The following is a 20,905-nucleotide window of genomic DNA, read 5'->3' as shown; positions in this document are numbered from 1 at the left end:
GCGGCGGGGAGAGGTCGCAGGTGAGGAGGGAGAGCGGGCAGGCGGCGGCGCCTCCCGCCCCCCCCCTCCCCTCCCCGGGCCGCAGTCGGCGGCCGCGGAGCGGGTCCCTCCTCGCCCAGCTGCTCTCGGCGGGGCCAGGGCCGGGGCGCGGCGCGGGGGGCGGGCGGGCTGCGCTCCTCCCTGCCCTGCCTCGCCTCGCCTCGCCTCCCTCGCTGCCGCCGCCGGAGCCGGAGCCGGAGCCCGGCGGGCTGACAGGCGCGCCGCCCGGCCGGGGGCCGCGGAGGCAGCGCCCGCCTGGCCCCTCTGGCCGCCGGGAAGGAGCGAGGCGAGGCCGCCGCCCCCGCGCCCGCCATGTGGAAGCTCAACAAGAGCAGCAAAGTTCTCCTGGACGACTCCCCCGAGGAGGAGGAGAGCCGGCCCCGCGGCCCGCCGCCGCCGCCCGCCGCCGCCGCCGCCTTCTCGGCCGCCCAGGTAAGAGCCGGCCGGGGCGGCCGCGGCCCCGCCGCAGCGCTCCGCTGCCGCCTGGCAACATGAGTAATCAGTTTTGCCAGCGCTGGCTGCGCAGCGAGGCTTGACGCGGCTGGAGAGCGAGGTGTGTTCGCGGGCTGCGTGCGACCGCCGCTGGGTTTGTTGTTGCCGGGGGCAGCCCTGAGGGATGTGCCTGCCTTCCTGCCCTCTTCGCTCCTCGCGAGCGGCTCGCTGTCCTCGCTGCCCTGCCTCCGTGCTCCCGGGCACTTTCTTCCCCAGCCTGAGGCACGGGCGCTGCCGCCCTTCCCTTCGGCGCAATAAATCAGACGCTGATTCGTTTGATCCGCGTCATCTTCGCAGGCAGATAGTGCGTGCGCTTGTGCGGAACGCCGAAATTTTGGCACGGCCGCTTGGTCTGTAGTTTTTTAATAACGGCAGTTGGTTATCTTTAAATAGCCACAGTCTTGTTTGAAAGCTTGCATTGTTAAACGACAAGTTAAATACCAGTAGTGACCTTCTAATCGCCAGACAAATACAGTCTGAAAGGAAGGGTATCAACTGAGTATCGGGCAAAACAGCTAAAGGGATGTTTGTTGACTTGCTTTCAAAAACTTGATAACAATTAGGCGGCCATCCAGCTCAGCAGCCTGTTACGCTGGCGCTGGCTGATACTGCTTTGTTGCTGAACTGATCTTCTGTTGCCACAAAGCTGGTTTTAGGCATACCTGACAGCAGGCAGTTGCCCAGGGCTGCAAACTGCTGAGGTTTGTATTTAATACCACCCCCCTCACCCTTGCCAAAGGCTCCTTATCCCATGACTGTCTTGCCTACCTTGCTAGAGGGAATAACAATGTATTTGGATAACCCGCCCTCCGCTTGAGTTTCTGGTCCTCCTCCCACCCGCAGCTATGGGTTGTGGATGCCACAGCTAAGAGCAGTCTCTCCCCGTAGCAGCAGTCAGTGCCTCCCTCTTCCCACTTTTCACCAGTAGCAGAAGAAAAACAGCTGACTGTCAGGTCAGGTCAGGTCTTGCCTGGTCCTTTCTTGCCGCTCTGCGGCCACAGGAGCCCTCTGTGCCTTGGTACTCGTTTGACGGTAGCTGTGAAGGCGTGTATGGGTGAATGTCCTCCTGTAGGAGGGGAAAAAAGAGATGTGCTTTTGGAGAGGGGGTTCGTGACCCTTTCTTGGGGGTGAAGAGGGGACTGTGTGCAGTTGGAGGTGGCCTGAGAGGTCTACAGTCTCCTGTGCCACCCCTGATCTCTCCCTCCTTCTGCAGCTCCTATCCTCAGGTACTTGGAAACTTCCACTGTTTTCACTGTGCTGCTGGTTTGCTGTCCACCGTTCTGGCTTACCTCCTGAAACTTTCCTTGAACACCAAAGGTCCCTGAAAGCTTCCCATAAATCCCACTGACTATTCACGGCTTCTCTTGTCTGCCCACAAATACTTCAAAAGCCTTCTGCAGCCCCTGGCCCTAACCTCCCCCCCTCAAATCAGGAGGTCAGTCTTCTATCCTGACAATATTCCCATTATTTTATCCTCTACTTTCTGCAGCAGAGTTTCTGTGACTAAGAAATATTAAACTGACTCTGTGTTGCTTTGTCCGTTTGTATTGTAAGCTCTGTAGTGTCCTAACCAGCATCACGGTAGCTGCCTTCAGGAACAGTAAAGCTATCGTGAGAAAGTATTGGTCGTCTTCAGTCTCTGCTCTAAGTTGTCTTCCCGCAGCCTGTTTCAGCTATGAATGAAGAATTACCTCATCAGGGAAAAAAAAATGTAGGACTTCCTCAGTTTTCTGTCTTGAGGGCCAAACTCTAAATAACTTGTTTGAGTGCTTTTTAATAAATTAAGAAAGCCCAGTGGTAGGTTTTTGGCATGAACTTACTGTTAGATATCCTTTTCTCTAGGTTCTTTTCTGGTACATCATTTGATAACAGGGAAGATTAACTATAATCCCAACACTTTGATTTTAATTTTTGGTGTGTTTTTTCCCCAACCACTATCTTTTGACTGTATTTTTAATGGAGCAAGCTGGTAGATGTTCCTAAGCTTCTACCATTCAAATATAAAATAAATAATGCTGGAACTATTTACTCACAGAATAAGGTAGTGGCATCTGTGCCGTTAAAAACAGAGCTGATTGAAAGTGTTCCAGTGTAATGAAATTTTACTCATCTATGATGTTTCTTCAAAGCTGAGAAACAGAGAAGGAATTCTCACTGAGCAACCTGATGATTGTAGTAGCAGAAAGGAACAAAGAATTAGGCTACTGTAAATTAAAAAAACAAACAAACCTCGTTACTCCATACGATTTTTTCTCATCTCATTTAGATATGGAAGACTGATCTAGGTTTACTCAAGCAGACATCTGAATTTGTGTAAATTAGAAGTTCATAGTCTCACTTTCTCAAATAGAAATACGTAGTTTTATCTGAAGACAGAAGTTTTGTCAGTTTTATTTTTGAGAATGGTTTGATTCTGTTCCAGGGGAGAACAAAAAGAAGTTTAGAACATGAAAATTGCAATGGGAAGGAATTGCCAGCTTCTAGCCATTTTTTACCAAAAAGTTTCTGCATATATTAAAGTACTTTGAATTGTTAACACTTTTTAAAAATAGTAAGCTGCTTCCTGAGATAAGAAGGATAAGTAAGTTCTGAAACAGTACTTGTGTAAATAACTGTATGAATTGTATATTTTGTTTAGAGCAGACAGTTTTAGATTGAGTGATAAAAACTAATTTTAAGTTACACTTAGTCTCTTTTTGCAAAGTGAGCATGCTTTACTGGCTACAGTTAATATATGAACTTAATACATGTAAATAATACAAATGTATAACGGGAAATTAATGTGCTTTTTATGTCTCTTTCAAAACGTGCTAGAAATATATAGTAGCGCATGGCAAACGTATGCAGGTTGTAAGATGCTCGTTGTGTTTCAAACTGCAGGGTTTTTTTGGAATGAGAACAATACTTGCTTTTAGCTTCTACAAGGCAATATTTTGGCATTCATGCTAAGTTCTCATTGGTTAGAATCTACTATAATGGGTCTCAGAGATTTCAATGATGTGTCAATATTTCATGTAATTCGTAGGTAAAATGGTACTCAACTTCAAAAAAAAAAAAACATATTAGGGTAGCTGATGCGTGCAAACTGAACTATACTATATTTCATGTAAAATATTTCACATTCTTGGCCTTGACTTGTTCTCCTCTGAATATAACAAAGAATATAACAGAAAATACAGAGAAAGTATGTGCCGAAACATGTTTTGTGCCGAATTTTGTTTAGACTTGTTCACTGGATGTCTTAAAGCTGGCTATACAGTGTTTTAGTTACCTATTTTAATTAATATGTTTAAGTTCTTTGTTGGAACTTTAAATGCAGCCTTTCATGTTAAATTGAGTAGAACGCAGACAGGCCCTAAAGGAATGGGTGGGAATTGAGTAGAATTTCGTATGTGCTACTAATACATTGAACAAGAGTATTTTTTTAATTAAAAAATAAAGCAGTAAATGTTAATCCAGCTAATGTCTTTCCTTCGTTTTCTAACTATTTAAATGTGCCCCATATGGCTTTGCCTGCAGTACTCTCCTGATTGTTCATAAGTACCCTGTATGCTATTTTTTCTTTTCTTTTCATCAAAGCTGTTCTTATGACATTTCGGTGACATTTTCCTGGCAAAAATCCATCACCTGTATTCGGTCATCATTCTTGAACATTGGACTCTTGAGATTGACAGTGAAAACTTTCTTGAAACCTTCCTTGGCCTGCCTTTCATGGTTGTCTTCTCCTGATCTGATTTATCCTTTGGCAAGGAGGAGCCTTTTTCTTTCTTGCCACCTTCATGGAGCTCTACAGAGCTGTGTTTTTATTTTGAAATTTTTTTTTAAACCCTGTCACTTCTAAAGTACTTCACTTTCTGATTTGTACTGCCATCTTTAAACAATTCACCCTGCTTACATATGTTTCTTGCCTCTTACTCCTTTCCGTTGTTTTATTCTGACTCTCAGAAGTCTTTCAAAGCACCTATGTTCTGGTTGGTCTCCTACTACAGACAACGTCGGTATCTATTTTTTTCTTTCAGTCAAGCCTGCAAGCTCAAGGCTGTCTGTGATTTTTATCTGTTGTGCAAAAGAGAATCTGTGTCCACACTTTACTGCTGCTTCCTCTATAAAATCCAGGTCTGCTTTTTTTATTATTTTTCTTTCTGTCTAGACAGCTGAAATTCTTGTGCAGACCCTTACTTCCTATCCTGATGGTGATTACTTCCTCTTCTTCAGCTTCCAATACTTACATGGCATTTCCCCCATCCCCTAGTCCATACAAATCCTATTGCTGATATTAATGTTGTGGCTTATGGTGTAAAGCTTGTGTCATCCTTCTGTTTTAAATTCTTCAGCTAGCTCCCTTTGTTTCAGGACGTTTAAAGTCAAATTTCTGTCCTTGCTTTCAAGGTTTTTCTTAATACATCCCTTTCCGCTTGCCCATTTGTCAGTGTTATCATTTGCTGTGTCGTCTTCTGTGCTTTTGTGCCTTACCGGCTAAGGTACCCTCTGTTTGCCAGCAACCTCATTTATCTTCTTGCATGCTAGCCTAGGACAGAATTATCCCCTTCAACTGATCCGTAAAACCGGTGTCCTCCTCTCTTCCAGATCAATTCTTGAAATCTACTTTCCCCCGCTATTTGTTGTGTCTTTGTATGGTTTTGCAGGGTTTCTGGAGCCATAGATTCGGATGGATCTGTGTGAACCCTAAAGGTGATATGTCAAAAAGAAACAGTGGATTTGCTGGTGAACACTACAAGCAGAAATCATGTGTTCAGTCTGTTTTGATAGTGCATTGAAGAAACTGTACAATGCAAATATTGTCATTACTATTAGAAGAGCTCTTTTAGATTTAATTTAATTTCAAATGCCTATGACGGCATACAACTAGTGTGTCCGCTACTGCTTTTTGAACTAGTGTTGATTTGTTTTCTGGATCAGGGAATAGTTCGCAAATGTGAACTCCTAGTATGGCGGAGTTGTTAAAAATAATTGATGGAAAAATTCTTAGTCAGATCGGTGACATAAAAATGGAAAACTTTTCACTGGAGTATTTGTATTGCTGAAGCTATTCAAGTCAGATTGAGTATTTGACTTTCTTGTTTTGTTTCAGCTTCAATATTGATGTTATTTTGAGCTTAATAAAGTTGTTTCCAATTCTCGAAGCATATTTTAAATATCGTACGTTAGACTTTTGAATCAAATTGGGCAAATCCTTAATGAGCTGGGCTTTTTTAAGGTGTTTAATCTATAATAATGTTCTTCCAAAAATGTTTTGTGGGGAAAAAGAGGTCTGAGTAAAATCACTTGCTACAGAGATGCGCAATAATGCGAACAATTAATTAAAAAAAAAAAAAAAACTTCCTATATTGATGTAAAGACACAGAGCATAGGAATCTACTGCTCTGATGTTATTATATTGTAATGTCAATGAATTCCAGAAGTACAAAAGTATTCTCATGTATATACTTACACTCTGAAATTAATCTCCTTCAGTAAATTTGGGCTTTTATCCTCACTTGACACTAAAAATATGGAAACAATTTAGGTATTTTATTTGAAAATGCAAGGAATGCAAAGCAATAACTGGAAGAATCAGTGGTTAAAACTTAGAAACAGAATTTATGAAGACGTTAAACCAGCTTTTGACAGCTGTGGGATCTTTTGTAGGAGGAAAGTGTATCTTCTTAATTTTAATTTTTTCAATTTTGATAATAATTTAAAAGATGAAAAGATAGGAAAGCTCCTTTTTATCTTGAACTCAAATCTGGTCAGTAAAAAGTAGTTAAAAAAGACTGGGACCTAGAAGATGGAACCATTTTTAATACATAGGGTAGGTTGTCTGCTGCATCTGAAATAGTCACCTGGACTTCTTAAAGTCAGTGGAGCGAAATAAGTTCTTCTAAAAATGGGCTGATTAATTATATTTTAGAAGCATATTTCGAGATTAGTGTTACATACATACAACAATGAAAGTCTACTTATTTAACATATTTAGGCTTTGTTTTGTCCGCAAAGAAAAGGAAAAGGTACTCTCCATTTTGCCAAAGACTGGCAGAGGAAACTTGCAGTGTAGTAGTCACAATGGTATTTTATATGGTTTATTGTTATAATGTAGATGCTTTCTAAGTTTAATGAGTGATTTGGAGTGGAAAAGTGTTTTTTATATATGAGAAAAAAACAGTTAAAATACCAAATTAGCCTTGAGCATGAACAAACTTTAGAAATGCCTAGTTTAGTATTTTTCATTGGTGATAGTAATAGGAAAATTTCAAATTACGTCATCTGCCCAAATCACTAGTTTGGCTCATTTGCTTATTTTAAGGACGTACAAATGGAAGTTTGAGGTATAGCAGTAGATGAAATAAGGGCGAGATTAATGAAATGGTCTTCATCTGTATTACCTCTGCCAGAGAGGAGCAGAGGAAATTCACAGTTAAGCATGAGAGTTAGTATCTGCTGAGCACGCAGCCTTGTGTCCCAGAAGACAGTCCCTGTATATGACTGAGTAATATATCTTTTATTTGTTAAAAATGCAAACCTCCTTTTCTTGAAGTGCATACTCAGTTTTGTGCGAGTTTTAAGATACAGTTCAATTCTATTTTTCAGCTGTGTTAAAAGTATATTAAAAATAGTATAGCTATCTGTATGTCCATTTACATGTAATAACTGTTCTGAAAGCTGTCTCAATTTCATGACTTTGAAAACATATATCCACATACTGGATTTTCCAAGTGTATCTATGTATGAAAAAGAAAATGTGACCCAATGCTACTGAGCTTCTGCTGATGACTTCCCTCTTACTTTAATTTGAGTACACTTTGCATTGTCTGCTGCTTTTGTTTCAGTTATAAAACTAAAAAAGCAGGGTGACTTTTGCATTAATAATCTGCTTTAATCTTGTTTATTTCCTTTGATGTTATATCAAAGTCCTCCTTGAAGTCAAGGAAGCTATGCATTTTTGTTAGCTGTGTTTTAAGATAGTAATCCAGCAGGGTGCTCACCTCTTCTGAATCTGTGCTGACTGTCTCTGATCGGTCTGTGTACATACAGTTGTTCTACTCTTTGGTTTGTAATCAGTGTTTTGGGACTCTTTCCAACTTCAGAGGTTAACTTTCAGGTTTTGTAATTTCCTGAGTGATTTTTTTTTTTTTTTCCTACACATCTCTGATTGCTAAATTATTGGGGGGCGGGGGGTTGTGTAATAGTGGGAATTGTGTTAAATTCTACCCTGGAGTGCATCTCTTGAGGTGGTATATGTCTTGTTTTATTTTATTTTCGCTTAAGGTGTACGTCTGTGCTTCATAATCTAATCTTCATTTACAGTCATGGTTACCTAGACTTTAAATTATGGTTAGTCCTTGATGAGCCATGGCAATAAGCAGATGGGATTTAATAGGACAGTAGGAGAGCAGTAAATTACACCGAAAGGACTTACTCTTAAAATAAAAACTTGTTTAGTCTTACGTATTTTCAGCTTTGACATCTAGCATAGGTTCCTCAGCTGCCTGGAGAAAATCAATAATATATCATTTTATGTACTAGAGCAAAAGAAGGGCATGCAGGGTGAGAGGATGCTATTATTTGCTTTAACTCTTTGAAGTCCGGTGTTTCTCATCTTGGACTGATTTATTAAAGTGAATGATCTAAAGCGACTAATTAATTACTTTACCACAAAGGAAGCTGAGGGAAGTAGATTACAATTTTGATCTCTGTACAAAAAGGTTTGTGTGCTAGTTGAATTAATCCCTTGAGTACCTTATGGTTTGCAGTATGTCCAACAAAAGGGCGCTTGTTTCCTTATGAAAACACACTGCGCATACCAACATTCCCTTGCCAGAACTGGAAGGCTATTCAAGTTGTTGGTCAGCATTTCCCACTAGTGCTAGCATTTATTACCTACTTGGTTACTAGATGTTACAAGAATGTAGTTCAAATTTTTCTTTTAAATTCAAGTAAAAATGAATTGTTATAACTGTAAGCTAGTTAGACTAACAATGCACTGAAGTAATTCAGAAGTGATCAGAGTGTCAGCATTTGTTATGTGGTACGATAAAGTAAGTTTGTTTTGACGTTTTACAAATAGCTCTACAGTACATTTTTTTTCCCCTAAAAAAAAATTGAAAAATAAATTGTCAGATGCCCAAACTTTGAATGCTAACAAAAGTCGAGAATACATATCAGAAGAAGTTGTGTATGATTTCATGCCATTTCTGCTTAGATCTTCTCACCAGTAGCTCCAGTTCCCTTCCTCGCGCTGTCATTTTTTTTTTTATCTGCAGTCCGTCCCTAACCTGCAGCCTCTGAGGTCCTTCCCCGAGAGCTGTGCCAGGGTCAGCATGTGCAGTGGCAGCCTTTGCTCCTGCCACAGTGTTTTCCTGTTGTGAGACATTAATTTGATTTTCTCTGCCTTCCCTAGCCATAGGTATTTCACAAAATGGTTAGAAATCTTTAATACTGCTAAATTGAAACCTACTGGCCAATTTCAGTCAAGAATTACTGCAAGCGTGTGGGGCATGTGGCTGGGCATCACAGACACAGCAAAACTGTTTAGCTCTCCTTCTCTCAGGAAACAAATCTTAAAAGGAATGTCTTCCTTTATAGATCTACTTGGCTTCTTGAAATTGGTAATTGTTCCACTCTGGAAAAAAGTATTTTAAGTAACTGATTCTCACCAGTTGTTTTCCTGAGGGTTTCATATCTTTTAGTCTTTATATCTTTTAACTTTATGTTTTCTTCCTTATGTCAGCCCTCCACTATGTGAGAATACTGTAAGCTACGGCTTCATTACTTGTGCATAGTATATAGCATTGTATGTGAATATATTAACAAAAAACACAGTCGTAGTTGTCACGCTTTAGGGAAGGAAAAAAAAAAACTTTTTGCCTACCATTTATTTTGAATTACATCTTTCATCAAAGATGTTTTTTACAGTTTATTATATTCATAAACTGGTTCCATATCCACGTGTGCTCATTGCATCTCTCGTCTTTTCCCGCAAAAGCTTGCAATATAGAAGCTGCTTCCCACTTTTCTTTCCTCACCCTGTGGCTTGCTAGAGGCGATATGCCTTCACGCTTCCATCTTTTTCATAGTAGAGCATCAACTTTGCTTATGCACTTCCATGCTTTTATACCCTTCTTAAGATATTCTGAGAACTGAGAGAATTAAAATTAAGAGGTGTCGTTACTCTGGAAGGTGCTAGTGCCTATGATTTTGTTTGTTTTGGAGACAATGATATTGGTAGCTGGAACTGGCAGCTGTGACAGCTCTGGACGTCTGTGATCATTGCTCGTAGTCTTACTCGTACTTTCCCTTGGGACTTTTATAGTGCTTGGATTTTTTTTTCTTTTTGGTAAAAATTTGGAATGATTAGATGAAGTATTCTGTAGCTGTTGTCCTGTGTCCAAGCAGAGATACTATGAAGCTAAGGCTTTGCAACTTCATGCAAAAGTTGGACAGCTGATAGTGTTGGCCAAAACGCAGGAAACATCTGAAATTGTATGTATGTGTGGGTTTCTGTTTAAAACATTCCTAATGATTCACTTTAAAATCAAAAACAAACAAACAAATAAACCCGTAACTGAATTTCATGTTAGAATCTTGAACAAATCTAAACTTTGACATTCTTTGTCGTATCCCATCTACAGTAATATCCTCCTGTGTTAAAGGCAGCTAACCGAAATCTGCAAGTTAAATAACTTGTTAAGATTCACAGAAAGTGATATCCTCATTTTAGATAATTATAGGAGTTCCTCCTGACCTTGTATTCTATCCCAAGAAGTAATTCCAAGGCATTTCCAAAATACAGTTGGAACTGAACTGTAGTATGATAGTCTTCATAGTGGTTGTAGAAATGCTCCTAATTCCATCCTTGTCCATGCGTATAATATGAAGTATTGCCTACAAAGGGAAATGTTAATAGGCAATATAACAAAAAAAAAAAAAAAGATGCGTGAGATCTGAAGCTAGTTTTTCAAAGGTGAAGATGATACAATTGGGCCCTCTGACAATAAGAAATATCTAAAGACCTATCTGTAACACTTAAACAATTTGGAAGATTCTTAGGCAGACAACCTCATTCCCTTTACTAATAGCATCAGCAAGGGTTCAGGTCTTTGGAAATGTGTGGGAGTTGGACTGCCATGCATTCCCTGTGTGTTAGGGTGTGTTTGTGTGGAGGAATGTTTTTGTTTAAATGGAGTTACTTTAAAAAAATTGAGCTTAGTAAGCAATGAGCGTATCAACTTCTTAGCCTTTACTTTAGTTGAGGAGGGGGGAAAAAGTTGATAAATTTGATTTTTGAAATAGTAACTGACTGTCATAAACAAAAACTGAACTGAAGTAAGTACTGGAGAGTCTGTGAAATCAACACTTTGAAGATGTTTTCCATAAACTACTCTATAATTTTGGGGTTTTTTTTTGGAGGGAGAAAATTGCTGCTAAATGATTTCAGTTAGAGACAGCTGTTCATATTTTATATTTGGACCTGTTTGTATTTGGATGTATATGTATATCAAAAAAAAAAGTAATTTTTTTCTCATTAAAACACAGATTGAAAAATTAAAAATATTTAATTCCTGTATACTCTCTCCCACTTTTCATATCCTTCTTTGGCCTCTGAAGTACTCTTGACATTGATCTTTCTTGTCTTGTCTTGAAGAGTACGTTGCTAGTAACATGATGCCGTGAATGTGTTGAGATAGCGACTTAATTCGGGGACGGGCACAAATGCTGCCTTACTGAACTACCATCACTAATGTCTTCAGGATGCGGGTTTCTCTGGAAATCTAAAGCTGTAAATGGGGGGGAAGGGATTTGGGCAAAAGGTTGTCCTTAAGTTAAGGAACTTAACTCTCCTTAACTGGACAGAGAAGATAATTTTAGGAGGGGAAAACCCCCCAAACTTTAGACACTGTATGGACTACCATCTAATATGGTATTCAGAAAGTGAACGTGCATGATAAAAATACAGAAACAATTACTCATTTAAGAATTATTTTTAGAATGTTGTATTAAAATTGTTGCAACTTTTTTGAGCTTGCTTTTGTGGATTTTTTTGTTGTTATGGGGATTTGATTTTGTTTTTACTTCTGGTGAAGCATTTCTCATCATTCTAAATGTAATTTTGTTATTATTTTAGTTAGTGGTGGTGTTCAGTTAGTTTTGTATTGTGACCATATTTTGATAGTTTTCTATTCTGATGGGCTGAATCAAATAGAAGCATTGCGAATTGTCTGAAATATGTCATTGTTTATTGTCAAGCTGAAACTGACCATGGTGCCTTTTTTATCTTTATCCTTTTTTGAGAATAAAGACCAGTTTCTTCACGATGAAGTTTCATCTTCAGTGTCACAACTTGCAACAAAGGTAAATATCTATTCTTTGGAAGCATAACATGTTTTATGTCATACCTATTTCAGTCAATGTCAGTTAAGAACTTCCTTTTCACGTACAACCTGAATTGAGGCTTATTTATGTACCTCATGAACAATTTTTAAATTACTTATGATTCTTCCTCATGCTGTCAGGGGTTAGTTCACCTTGAAGTAAGATATTAGCAATGTAGTAGTAGTTAAATAAACAGCTAACTTATTTCCTTTCATTACTCCACGAAGACCCCATCTTTTCACCATTTTTTCCTCCAAATAGAAATTACATATATTAAAAAACAAAAACAAAGTAAGAAGACACAGGAATAACCGAAATTCAATCTAAAGGAAACTCTGAATGTTAGCTATAATAGGCAATGAAAACATGAAAAGTAAAAGGGATTTATATTATTTGTTGTATACCTTATTTGTAACTCAGCAGGCTCTCTGACCACAAGAGAATAAGGACTTTATTCTGTATCTCTTTCAAAAAAGAAAAGTATGCATACAAGTGAAAACTCTTTACCTTGATATGTGTCCAAGAATTTGTTTTGAATGTTCTTAAAATACATTAGTAGAAGACGAAAGAACTGGAAATTGTTATTATATGCTAGAGCTTGTTTTGAAGTTCCATAAGAAGAAAAGCATTTAAAATAGTTTCATTAGTGTAATAGGATACTTTACATTAATATGTATAAACTACACATCTGCTTCTGTTACTACTTTTTTGTTCTACCTTAGATGTAGCATGATTTTCACTGAAAATATAAGTCAGATTGTACTATAAATTTTTCTGTTTTTTAGAAAAAACAGGTTCCTTTTTATGAAAACATAAACTACTGGTTGTTTTATGCCAGGTAATGAGTGTTAAACTACTTTTAAGATTTTTTTGTTTTATATTAAAACCTTTTAGTTTGTTTCTTAATCGTTCAGGAAGGCTTCTTAAGTGTGTGTTTCGGTTTCAAGAAGAAGCATCACCAGACTGTCCACTGAACTGCATTATGCTTGTGTTTTAAAACAAAACCTCCTTATGTTAAAAATGGACTCACCAAAAGAAGCTCCTCATTCTTCTCAGCCTCTGGTAGTTTATTGTTGTTAATAAAAGCACTTCAGTTTTTATTATTGTTCTTTTGTCTTAGAAGCTGTCAATACAGTGATATTCCGTAGGTTCTAAAATATTGAATAAGTCGAATAAGTTGACAAAGGGTTGATGAATATTTGTGTGGCCCTTTTAGTATGTCTCTTTCATGCATATAGTGTTCTCTATGTTGAAGCAGTATAATGAAGAAGAACGTTCTTTGAAGAAAAGGGAAGTGAATTGGTACGTCTGCTGTCTGCTCTTTACAGGAGATACCCTTCATTGCATCTGAAAGCCTGAGTTTTAGGCCATTCCTGATTCCCATTCACACAGGAAAGCCTTTGAGCTAGGCTTAGAGGTGCACAAGTATGTGTGAGCTAGCCTTCGTGGTGGGAGAGGTAGGCTGGAAAATGATTTGAGTTTTTGCTTCATGCAGGAAACTATCTGCTTAGCAATGAGGACATGGTAACTGTAAAGATACTCTAGTTCCTTCTTCACAGTTCTTCTGAAAGGCAGGTATAGCTGGTTAGAAAGCCTTGTGCCGTTTCAAAGGGAGGAACTGTGAACCCTCTAGTGGTACACTGGTAAATGCAGAAATCTAGAATGTGTTCACATTGCACCTGGCCCTTTAGCCTTGACTAAACTAATCTCAGGTGTTTTACAGAAGTGCAGGAATTCTGAGTTAAAAGTACGGTAAAGACATCATCTACAGTGATTACCAGGCCTATTTTGAAAAGAAAATAGTTCTGAGGGTGAAAAAAAAAAAAAACATGGAATTGGAAATGTTGGGACACTGTGGTAAGGCCAAATTTTGGAGTTTCAGCTCATCTGAGACACAGAATGGAGCAGCTCTTGGCTTGCAAATCAGCAACTGGTTGAATTCTGAACTTTCTTCCCCCAAAATGCTTTGATATCTGCAACAAATTTGGAGGAGTTGTTTTTTCATTTTCTGTTACTTGAATTCTTACATGTTATGAATAGTTTTCCTATAATGTGGTAACAACACTCCTGCAATTAAAGCTGATTGACGTTTTCTGTTATAAAACACTTAGTTATAACTTCACTGAACTGTAAACTACTTATATGGAAAATTCCATCTCTGGCTTTTTCAGGGGGCTCATTTTGCTGGAGGAGGAGGAACGGAAGCTGTAGAACAAACAATTGTTTCTTCTCAGTCAAGGTTGAGAGGAAAATCCGTTCTTTTTGTTTACCATAAAAAAAAAAGACTGCAAGTGTTTTGGAGTGCCTCTAATTTGGAGGGTTTTGCTCCATCAGTTATCAATCCTATGATGTGAAAATATTTGTGAAGTTCTGCTGAAACTTGGTGAAAGTATAAATTTCTGGAAATCTCATTTCATACATGCTGAGCAGAGATTTTTTTTTTTTAGGGATTAGCCACTTAACTACACAATGGCACTGAACATGTCAATTCACATTGCGGGTACGGAGCAAGAATACCCTATAATTGCTCTTTTTGGTCTAAGGACTGTTGTCATGTGGCTTGTCATTGCCCACAGAGAGCCACTTCTGTGCCCCAGGGCCCTGCTGGTTAGGCAGTCAGGAAGTAGAAAAGTCCAACCAGAATATTTCTAAACTACCACTACCCATTCATAAGGCAGTACCATTTTAGTTAAAGTAATATTCCAATATACTGTAATCTCTTGCTTTGAAAAGTTAACTGTTTATCATGTATATCCAACGTATTGTCCCCAATTCCTTGGTATTATTCTTTGGCCTGGTTGAATTTTATGCTGTTTTCTTTTGCCTTGTTAAGGTGTCAGTGTACATGAATCACATCCACTTTGTTATAAGTTAAATTTACAAATAGTCTTTCTCTTTAGTATATGTTCATCTATGTGCATATTTGTTTTGTTGCATAAGTTTTCAGTTTACTTTTAGAAGGGATTTACTGTTTTAATATATGAACCAACTGCTAGAATTCCCAGATTGTCATCATTTAGCTGTGATTTCTAGTGTGGGTTCCAATTTTTCATGAATATTCTTGCCCTCTGGTAGAGCTCTAATGGTAAATTATGTGCCTTCAACAGTAATATCAAATGAAGAGTCTTCTCAGTGATGCTTTATTGTTTCTCAGCTGGCTATTCAGTTGTTCATTTATTGCTCATTCCCTGAGCAATAGGTGCCTGCCTAGTATGGGAAGCTGAGAATCACGTGAATCATCAGAATTCATTGTTGTGGAGAAAACTGGTATACCTGAAGTCAGTTATTTGTAGTAATACCTCTAAAGTTTGTAGGAGGCTTCCAAACCTAAGAGGAGCTGTCCATTTCTGGGGCACTTACCTTCAAAGTAGGTTGTCAGTAGACATTTATTTCCTGTTTTTAATCTAAAGAAGGAAAGAATTGTAATCAACATATGCAGTTTATATATATAGTTGATACACTTGCATCAGTGTAGGCAATAAAGCAGAAAACACTTACTGTAAGGACTGAGTTTATAGAATAAGGCTCAGGAGGTGAGTTGACAGAAGCCCTACTATATGTACAAGACTGTATGGAAGAAAGTGGTTAGATAACTGCAAGCTTCGCAGGGTACTTGAGTTGCTGCCACAGGAAAGATTATGTTGTCCCTAACTTCCACGGTCTATGGTGGTTGTCCAATTCCCACATCCTTTAATTAACTTATTCCTATCACTAATGCAAAAGAATGTAAAAAAAAAAAAAAAAAAAAAACCAAAAAAACCCCACAAACGAAAAAAAAGAATGAGTTAGATTCCCACTGGCTGGCTTAGTGAGTTGAACTGGTTCTCCACAGCATCGCACAGACAGCATCACACAGATACAAGGGCAGGCATAAGGTAATGAGTGTAAGTGTGAGGAGTTAATGGGTTAGGACCACCCCTTTCAGCAGGGGTGTCTGATAGACCAGATCTGCCTTTTTGTGAAAGTTATCGTCAAGAATCGATCTGACATATGGACACTAATACTGGAAGCATGATCAGAGCAGAGGGAATGGAAGTGAGGGAGAGAAACAGCAGACAGTTTTACTAGGGATAGACAGACTGCATCCTTTACATGAAGTTCTGGAAGTGACTACTTGTCCTACCAGTTTCAGAAGGTATGCTAATTAAATGGCAGCTTTTTCATGGTGAAGAAGTAGAGTACTTCATAAATGGGAATTTAATCTGCTGAAATGGAAGAGCCTGTGGTTGGGACTTGAGAGCTTTGGATACATAGGACAGATGAGGATGGTTTCTCAGTAATCTGCCAGTCCATGGATTCATTTATATCTATATGTATGTATATATTTTACTTCCACTGATTCTTTCAGGTGATTGCACAGGGCACTGTGCTGCACAGTCTTTTAAACATTTAAAATGGAAGATGGGGAGAAGCTTTATTAATGGCTGTTTTGATGAGGATACTCCATGCCCTCATAGTCAAACAAGTATGAGACCAGCTAGGTGTCCATAATCCTGGCTGATACAATACTGAAATGGTATCTTGAGAAGCTTCTGCTTTATTTCACATTGACATTTTTGAAAAATAATAGGCTGCAGTATCCGACATAGCCCCCAAAGGTTTGGACTTTCTAAAATCTGGTGCTGCAGTTCTAGTCCTTCATAGTAGTGCTCTGTCTTCTTAACAGTTGCCTTTGCGTTTCTCACTTAATTTTAAAAGTTAGAGCTTTGAATATATTCTAGTGATGTCAATCATCTTGATTTCTTTCAAGGACCACCTCCACGCTCAAGAATGGTCCATCCTGATGAGCAGGAAAACAAGCAAAGGTGGCAGGAGACCTGCACGGATGACCAAGGAGTTACTAACTAAACTCAAACATAAAAAGAAAGCATACAGGAACTGGAAGCAGGCACAAGTGACCTGGAAGAAATACAGAGACGCTATCTGAGCATGCGGGGGTGGAGTTAGGAAAGTACACCCTGGACTTGAATTTGATGAGGGAAGGGAAGGGCAAGAAAGGTTTCTACAGCAAAATGAAGACTAGGGAAAATGTGGGCCCACTGCTGAACGTGTATGAGAATCTGGTCACAAAGGACGAAGAAAAGGCCGAGGTGCTCAATGCCTTCTTTGCATTGGTCTTTACCAGTAAGACTTGCCTTCAGCAATACCAAGTCCTGTAGACCAGTGGGAAGTCCAGAGCCAAGGAAGAATTGCCCTTGGTGCAGGAGGATCGGGTTAAGGAACATTTGAATGAACTGGACATGCACAAGTATGGCCTGACGGGATGCACTCATGAGTGCTGAGGGGAGGTAGCTGATGACATTGTCAGGTTGGTCTCGATTATCTGTGGAAGGTTGTGGTGATTGGGGGAGGTTCCTGAGGACTGGAAGAGAGCAGATGGAAGCCCTGTCTTGAAGAAGGGCAAGAAAGAGGGTCCTGGAAACCATTTACAAAGATATGAAAGAAGACTGATGAGGTACAGACTAGGTACAGACAGTGAGGTAGATTGAAAACTGGCTGAACTGCTGGGCTGAAAGGGTTGTGATGAGCACCACGAAGTTCAGCTGGAGGCCAGTCACTAGTGGTTGACCCCCAGCTCTCGATACTAGGGCCAATAGTGTTTAACATCTTGAAGTTCGACAAGGAGAACTGCAAAATCCTGCGCTTGAGGAGGAATAACCCCAGGCACCAGTTCAGGCTGAGGACCAACCAGCTGGAGAGTGACTTTGCAGAGAAGTACCTGGGTGTCCTGGTGGACCACAAGGTGAACATGGGCCAGCAATGCACCCTTGTGGCAAAGAAGGCAGCCAGTGGTGTCCTGTGCTGCATTAGGAAGAGTGTTGCCAGCATGTTAAGGGAGGTTATCCTTCCACTCTACTCAGCATGGGTGAGGCCACGTCAGGCGTGCTGTGCCCAGGTCTGAGCTTCCCACTACAGGACAGACATGGAGTGCAGGAAAGACGCTGAACAGAAGAAAACACTTCTTCACTGTAAGGGATGTCTGAGCACTGGAACAGATTGCCCAGAGAGGTTATGGAGTCTCCGTCCTTGTGGATATTCAAAACCTGACTGGATGTTGTCCAGGGAACCTGCTGTAGTTGATCCATTTTGAGTAGGAGTTGGTCCAGAGGATCTCCAGAGGGCCCTTCCAAGCCCAGCTATTTTGTGATTCTGTATATATAGATCTCTCTTTGAAGATTTTGAGATGTAGTACTCCAGAGTTTTGTGTAGACAGTTACATCTTAAAAATGAAATGTGGAATTTCTACAAGTGGCTTGATGCTCCAAGACCATATTTTCATGTTTTGAATAACTTCAGTCTCTTTATTTAGAACAGTTCTCTTGGTTGGAGAGGAGTCAGGTTACCAAGATATGTTTTCTTCTATAATTACTCACCCTTTGTTTGACATCCATTGCAAGGAAGCTAAGTGTTCTGGAGTCTGAGCTTTTTTCCACATGCTCTGTAAGAGCATAAGAATTTCCTGCTAAATCAGATACAGGTTCATCTAGCCTCATATCTCCTTTTGCAATGATCAAAGACAGAATGCCTTTTAGGGAGAACGTACCTTGGCCACTTTTTGTAGCCTGTTCCTCCAACATCAAGAACTGTTGTTTTGGGATATTAGAGGGTACAATCCTCTAAACAGAAGCATCCATTTGTGGACCTGCTATCTGTGAGTTTGTCCAAGCCTTGTCTGAATTTGATAGTACTTTTGGCCTCTGTAACCTCATACCCTCTTTGCAGAAGGAAGTTCCAGAATTTCACGTGGTGTTAAATAAGTACGTACTTCTGGCTATTTTAAACACATCTTCTCTTAGCTTCATCTCTTAGCATCCTAGTTCTTTTGTTATGGGATTTGGTAAACCACATTGAGTTTATCTGCTGCCTTTGTGATTTTTGTAAACCAGCATAATGCTTTTTGTCTTGGTCTCCTCCTGATGGTGCCCAGCACTTTCTTGGCTTCTTACCTGCTGCTGCATGTCAAGCTGATGATCTCGGAGAACGGTGACCTCTAGATCTCTTTCCTGAGTTGTAACAACCAGCACTTACAGTTGTAGCTGCCCCAACTGCATTGTTGGTGGCATTGCACATGTAGGTGGCATTTGTCTAGGTTAAAAATGTTAAAGAAAATTGGAAGAGAAATACACAAATGTATTAGGCTGGGGATTTGGGGGGCGAGAGGGCATAGAGGGGTTGTGTTTTTATCTTTAGTTAGTAACAGAGTAACATGACATCCATAGTCGAAAAGAAAGAGATTAGTGGCTTAACAAATAGTTCAGTGCTTCGAGAAAAGCTTCCTGAACTAGGAAAGAAGTATTTGACCACCTCCTTTGCTAAGGTTTATATTCTTAAGTATGGTGCCACTGAGAAGGCTATAAAGTGCAAGCTGTCCACCCCTTTCCAGCTGAGTCAAGGGAAGGTTCAGGGGCTCAGCACAGGTGCCATCGAAGGCAGGAGCAGAGGCTTGAATGTAGTAGGTGGAGATCCTGGTTTCGCTTCACTCTTTCTTTCAGCCCAGTCCACTTAATGTCCGCTAGGCTTTACATATATTAGCAAAATATATTCTACTTAGACACTGATGCTTTTATGTACATTAATCTGGCATCTTTTCTTTTCTTTTCTTTTTTTTTTTTTTTGGAAATACCAACTAAATAAGTGGTTGAAGTGTGTCTTAAAGGCTTAGTTTTCATTCAGGAGAGTTAACTGCAATTAACTCTGCAGCAGATTTTTTTTATTATTATTGTTAACTTGGCTGTGTATCTGTTAAACACATGGATTCGTTGTGGGAGTACTTCTCTGTGAAAATGTAAACTGGTGCGTGTCGAAGGAATAATACAAGATTTTGTACGTAGTTACCGATTTACGCAAAGTAGAGAGAGTACACAGTCAGTCTTTTGTAGTTTTTTTATCTGGAGACTTGCACACATTATTTGCTTGACTGAATGGCCCTTTTCTAATATCTGTAAATCAGCATGAGATTTAGAGAACTTAAATTTTTAAATATCTAAAGTTAAAAATGAAGGGTTTTTTTGGCTAGATATGAACAGGATTTTATTATAAAATGTTTTTTGTCTTTTTTTTTTGACTGGAGGATTGCTGAAAGAGTATTCAAAACAATACAGCAAAGGTTAGGGTTGTATAGGTGAAATATCTTTTAATCTAGAAAATGATACATATGTGTAGGTATATGAGTTTTTAGATTACAAGTAAGTGTGTATACAAAGACTCATCTCCAAGGCCTTTTGTCCATTCGGTTCTTTAAAAGCACATATTAGTTAAGTTAGGCTAGTTGTCTGTCTTTGTGTTAAATTGCTATCTGCAGACCAATGACAGGGTTTTTTGTTCTTTTTCTTAATTTGCAGATTTGTTATGTGGCAATGGCTTGATGAACCATCATTAGTGAAGAAAGATAAGCTTGTATATAAATTAGATTGCTGAGGTATATTTTTGTCTTTTTCTAGTTTAAAGGCCTAAAGGATTAAGACAGTAAGACTTGTTATGTGCTGTTTTTAGTTGTGGATTTGCCTGTAGTGACAGAGATTCCTTCCTCCTCTACCCCCTCCCCCCCCGCAAACCTTTTCTGTCTTCCCTGTTAAATGATGGAAAGCTGTTCTGCTATTGTGGATTACCCGTGTCGCTTAAAGGTTTCTTTCAGTCTCCTGTAATAGACGGATTTTTTTTTAACGTATGAAAGACTATGTGCTTTCTTGTTCCCCCCCCCCCCCTTTTTTTTTTTAAGCAGACTATTCTACTTTCGAGAAATTCTGCTTTTCTATATTCAGGAGCTAACAACTTGGAAATTCTTTTTTAGCCGGGGTGTTTGTTGTGGGTGAGCTACTTTGTAGTGAGGGGAATCCAAGACAGAGTAACAAAATCCTCATGTTAAACTTGTTACAGAATTTAACTGAACAATGGGAGAAGATAACAGGATTAAGCATTTAAAGGCTAAAATTAAGATGTTAGGCCATTATTTATACCATGGATGCATTAAATATTGAGTACTGCTTACAGAGGCTGATAGTTT

General features: G+C 39.4%; 1 protein-coding gene across 3 annotated transcripts in view; it reads left to right on the top strand.

The window, feature by feature from the left end:
- Nucleotides 1-249: 249 nt before the first annotated feature.
- The window catches only part of TDRP (testis development related protein), a 37,066-nt gene continuing 16,410 nt past the window's right edge, over nt 250-20,905 (top strand). Inside the window, exons 1-2 of one of the 3 annotated variants that reach the window (XM_068937306.1) lie at nt 251-471; nt 11,821-11,880. In XM_068937306.1, coding sequence (XP_068793407.1) covers nt 352-471; nt 11,821-11,880 — 180 coding nt within the window. In that variant the 5' untranslated portion in view covers nt 251-351. Of the gene's footprint in view, nt 472-11,820; nt 11,881-16,739; nt 18,660-20,905 lie in introns of those variants that run through there. The other 2 variants (XM_068937307.1, XM_068937308.1) reach the window with 2 other exon arrangements.

Source organism: Struthio camelus, chromosome 3 (genome assembly GCF_040807025.1).
Source record: "Struthio camelus isolate bStrCam1 chromosome 3, bStrCam1.hap1, whole genome shotgun sequence".
NCBI classification, from domain to species: Eukaryota; Metazoa; Chordata; class Aves; order Struthioniformes; family Struthionidae; genus Struthio; species Struthio camelus.
The sequence above is the reverse complement of the archived record's forward strand: the minus strand, read 5'-3'. Positions and strand labels throughout refer to the sequence as shown.